Source organism: Otolemur garnettii, unplaced genomic scaffold (genome assembly GCF_000181295.1).
Source record: "Otolemur garnettii isolate 467f Iridium unplaced genomic scaffold, OtoGar3 scaffold00014, whole genome shotgun sequence".
Taxonomy (NCBI): domain Eukaryota; kingdom Metazoa; phylum Chordata; class Mammalia; order Primates; family Galagidae; genus Otolemur; species Otolemur garnettii.
This window is the reverse complement of record NW_003852409.1, coordinates 25,208,616-25,213,472: the sequence shown is the minus strand read 5'-3', so window position 1 is coordinate 25,213,472 and position 4,857 is coordinate 25,208,616. Positions and strand designations below refer to the sequence as shown.

Genomic DNA, 4,857 nt, shown 5'->3' with positions numbered 1-4,857 from the left:
CCAGCTCAGGTGTATGTGGCTGGTGCCCTAGCCGCTTGAGCCACAGAGGCCCAGCCCATAATCTTTATTGTTTGGCTTAAGACTAGTAATAGTTTAAGCTAACATAAATTGAATATTTTCTAGGTGCCATGCACTGTTCTAAATGTTTTAGGTGTATTAACTCAGTGAATCTGCACAATAAATTTGTGAGGTATTATACCCATTTCACAAGGGAGGAGACCAAGGCATGAATGGTTAAGTAACTTGCCCAAGGTTACTTACACAACCAGCAAATGGCAGAACTGGACTAACTAGGGAGGAAATTAGCCTCTTCTTCCTAGTTTCTCCCAGAATATTAAACATGATAATAGCTACTATGTATTGATTACTTCCTATTAGGTATAGCATTTAGTGATTTTTTTTATGTACTATTTTTAATCTTTACAACAACCTTGTAAAATAAGAACTTTACCTCCGTTTATGTATATGAGGAAACTGAGCCCTAGAAAGTTTAGATAATTCACCAAGTCACACGACCTACTTTCCGACCCAGTTTTAATTCCAAAATCTATGCACAGATTTCCTCTATTGCCTCTTCCATGAGGAAAAAGAATGAAATGCTGCTCTTCTCTACCCACTGTCTTTAACGCCATTTAGACTCTTCTGGTGGTTTCCAAGACTTATTTTGGGTGACAGTTGTTGAACTGTAGTATCTTGTCGTAATAGAGAATTTGGCCCCCTGCCTGGTTAGCCTCTGGCTTCAGAGGAGGAAAACTGTAGTTTCTCCACACAGAGCCACACCCCTTTTACCTTAAATGGCAGCTTCTATGCTCTGGCTGCCAGAGGAGCTGTCCCAAGGGAACTGTTTCTGGGGGGGCCCTGGTTGTGAAATAACTGAAGCCTTTGAAGGACTGCCCAAAGGGCATGCCCTCCTTGAATAAATGTTTGTTGAGTTGAATTTGAAGTCTCGTGTTCACACAGTTTTACTCTTCTCCTGCCTGAGTGTTCACATTTCCTTTAGTATTTCATATAGATTGATGGAAGCAGAAACTAAAACTCTTCCCCTGGAGAACGCATCCATCCTTTCAGAGGGCTCTCTACAGGAAGGACACCGATTATGGATTGGCAACCTGGACCCCAAAATCACAGAGTAAGTCTAAGTCACCTTAATTCATTACCTACAAACTTGGGATGTTTTGTGGTGATGATGTTCAGAATTTTCACAGGATATAGGGTGTATTTTGACCTTTTTATTTATGTTTTAATTTATCTTTGAAGGGATAGAATGTTGTTATTGGCCTATTACCATGTCACTTTTCTTACATTTGGAGTGTGCTACTGCAAGGACATAGACTTGAGTATCCTTTAAACTATATACTTCTTTATTCCTACTTATTCTCCCATTTCCAACTATTTTAATCTTTATACTCAGTGGCCATAGGGAACTACTTTCTAGAATCAAACCTTGGGCATTCTTTGTCCCAAAATGAAGAAGCAAGCGGAAGTCTTGATACCTTTGCAAACAGGCAGACATGTACTTCTTGGCCATAATTCATGCAGCCACAGAACCATAGTAGGTGGGAATTGGAAAGGATCTTAGAGATCATCCCAGTCTCTTCAGTTTTCATTGATTCATTAAAGAATTTGAGGTCGAGGTGCTATGCTAAGCAGATTTTAGACCTTTTAAGAACCCTATCTTGTTTTTTTTTTTTTTTTAGACAGAGCCTCAAGCTTTCCCCCTGGGTAGAGTGCCTGTGGCATTACAGCTCACAGCAACTTCCAACTCCTGGGCTCAAGCGAGTCTCCTGCCTCTGCCTCCCAAGTAGCTGGGACCACAGGCGCCCACCACAACACCTGGCTATTTTGGGGTTTTGGGGGGTTGCAGCCGTCATTATTGTTTGGCGGGTCCGGGCTGGGGATTCGAACCCTCCACCTTAGGTGTACGTGGCTGGTGCCATAGCCGGTTGAGCTATAGGCGCTGAGCCAAGAACCCTATCTTAAATTAATCAGAAGCTGTATATAAAATAAAAGTACAGGGTTGCGCTTATTAAAGGAGAGGAGAGATGGACTCAAAGCCTTTTGTCAGCTGCCACCCTTATCTTTGTCAGTTCCTGATGTGGCTCTGGAACCTCTAGGACTCCAAGGCAACTGAGAACCTCTGAGATGATCCATCTCTTTTATCCTACAGTAGAGGAAACTTGAGGCCCAAGAAACAGAGGTACCATGCCCAGGGTCACAAAATTGATTGAACCATACTGACTTCTCTTTTATATCACAGACATTATAATGAAAAGGAGTTTCTTAGCAGAGAAAACTAAGAGGTTTTGTGATGAGAGAAGGTGGTGCTTGGTAGCAGAATAGGGTGAGTGGATTAAACTGGATGGAGTCAATGCTTAAATGGAATGTGAAATATTCCATAGACCGTGGAATATATTATCTGTCCTAGAAGTTATTCCCTTTGGAATAGTGTTAGAGGCAAGGAGAAAGATGAGGGAGACTACTCTTTAGAGCCTGGGATGAGAGAAGTTATATACAAGGGTTGGGATTTGTAAGAGAAAAAAAGGGATATAAACCTATAGATCATAACAGAAGCTTTAGGTCCTTAAACCTACTCAAGCTCGAGTCCGCTAAATGTAAACACATTTGGGTCCTATATGATGGTCTTTACGATGTGTTGCGGACATTATGTTTCCTTGGTCTCAGGGACACCAGAATAGATGCGTTTATTTCCATTCTCTTCTACGGTTCATGGCTTTGAGCAGGCATCCTCAAACTACAGCCCGCGGGCCACATGCGGCCTGCCTAGGACATTTATCCAGCCCGCCAGGTGTTTTTGCTGCCGCCCAGCCCTCCGACAGTCTGAGGGACAGTGACCTGGTGCCCTGTTAAAGTTTGAGGACCCCTGGCTTTGAGAATGAGTATGTAAGTCTGCCTAACCTCTCAGTTAATGTCTCTTCCTCAAAGAAGCTTTTTCCAATATCTAAAACCCAAACTATTGAGTTTGGGTTTTGCTCCCAAGAGTGGTTTGTTTCCATTCCCACCTCTGCTTGTCTGAGTGGAAATCTAAAGCATGGAAACAATGTTGGTTGGCCACAGTTCTCTATACTGTGACCCTTATTCTAGTTGTGTCCTACTCTCCACAGGAAAGTTCACGTGGACTTTTGTCACTTCAGTTTATGTCATAAGTTGGAGTATATGAATGTTTTCTTTAGTTAAAGCATTATCAAGAACATGGAATCTAAACTTTCCTACTGATTCTCTCTGCTCTTTCTATATCAGGCTAAAGGGGGACATCAAGTACTAACCTGTAGACTGGGGCAGTATGGCTAGAAGTGCTCATGTTCTTCCCACTTCCATATCACCAAAGATCCTTTTTGCTTTTTTGCTTCTGTGGATTCCTCACCTTAGGACATTTCATCTGTCAAAAAAATTGATTTATTAAATAGTTATACATTTATTTTAAAAAATATAGCTACCAATCATAGCCTATGGTTACCATTTTTGTTTGGTGTTACCTCATTTAATTTACTTAATTACACCAAAGAAACCTGACATTTTAATAAGGTAAGTCTTTTGGAAATATCTGAGTTTTTGAAACATATAAATTTGTGAATCATGTTTCTCTCAGGGTACATTATGGTGAGCCTATGAATTATTTCCCAGACAGTGACAGATTACATGATGTAACATACTTGTACATATGGTAACTGCCGTGTAGTCTAATCTCAGAAGTTATTAGTTGAATCCAAATCTCAGAACTTCTAATGATTCTTGACAGAAGTTTGCAGAGCATTCTCCAGTTTTCCCAATTAAAATTAAACTTATCCTTCACCTACAAATTACCACCAGTTCCTGCTATTTCCTCTTCAATGGACCCTTCTTGTCTCTCTTTCCTGTATGTCCCTGCTCTCTACCACCCTTCTTCCTGACCTCTTTTATAAACTGATTTGAATATCCCTCCTATTCAAATGTTTTCTTACCTCTTGTTAGAAAACAAATAACATATTTACTGTCAGGAATGGTTATGGGAATATGGAAGATAGTGGCAGTTAAAAAATACTTTTACACTCTGTTTTTTAGTTTATTTCTAGTTGTTCTATGTGTGTGCCTGTTGATTACTAAGCTGAGTCCTGCTTAAGCTATACTAGGATGTCTGTCATTCTTTTCCCAGCATAATATTAATTCTTGACTGTCTAGCACTCTTAAGTTTCTTATTTATTTGTGTTCAACCAATCATTGCAATACTGACCTTTTTGGGGCTTTGCTAACTGCCAGAAATATAAGTATAACTAGCAGAGTGGTTATGGCGCCAGCCGCATGCACCAAGGCTGGTGGATTTGAGCCCGGCCCAGCCCAGCTAACCAATGATAACAACTACAACAAAAAAATAGCCAGGTGTTGTGGTGAGCACCTGTATTCCCAGCTACTTGGGAGGCTGAGGCAAGAGAGTCACTTAAGCCCAAGAGGTTGCTGTGAGCTGTGACATTACGGCACTCTACTGAGGATGACATAGTGAGACTGTGTCTCAAATAAATAAATTTTAGAGATTAGATTTTAGAGAGTGATGACACACTCTTTCTTTATAGAGTTTGCAGATTCCAAACCCATGTTCTTTCTGTATTCTGATTTTTCTCAACTATATGGTGCCTAATGTTTCCTATGGTGAAATGTGAATGTTCAATTAAGTGATCTGAACGTTTCTTCTATCTCTAATACTGTATGGGTTCTTCTTATATGAGCCCTTAAGAACTTTCTGTCAGGTGAGTGAAACGTATTTTTGCCTATTTTATAGAAAAGAGTTAAATGAGTCAACTCTGTTTACTGAAGTAGTTAATAATTTTCCACTACCTAATTCAGTACTCTTTTTTTTTTTTTTTT

General features: G+C 40.2%; 1 protein-coding gene across 1 annotated transcript in view; it reads left to right on the top strand.

The window, feature by feature from the left end:
• Nucleotides 1-4,857, top strand: part of RBM18 (RNA binding motif protein 18) — a 26,446-nt gene that overhangs the window by 3,013 nt on the left and 18,576 nt on the right. The window contains exon 2 of the mRNA XM_003785271.2: nt 1,001-1,129. Coding sequence (XP_003785319.1) covers nt 1,017-1,129 — 113 coding nt within the window. The 5' untranslated portion in view covers nt 1,001-1,016. The remainder of the gene's footprint in view (nt 1-1,000; nt 1,130-4,857) is intronic.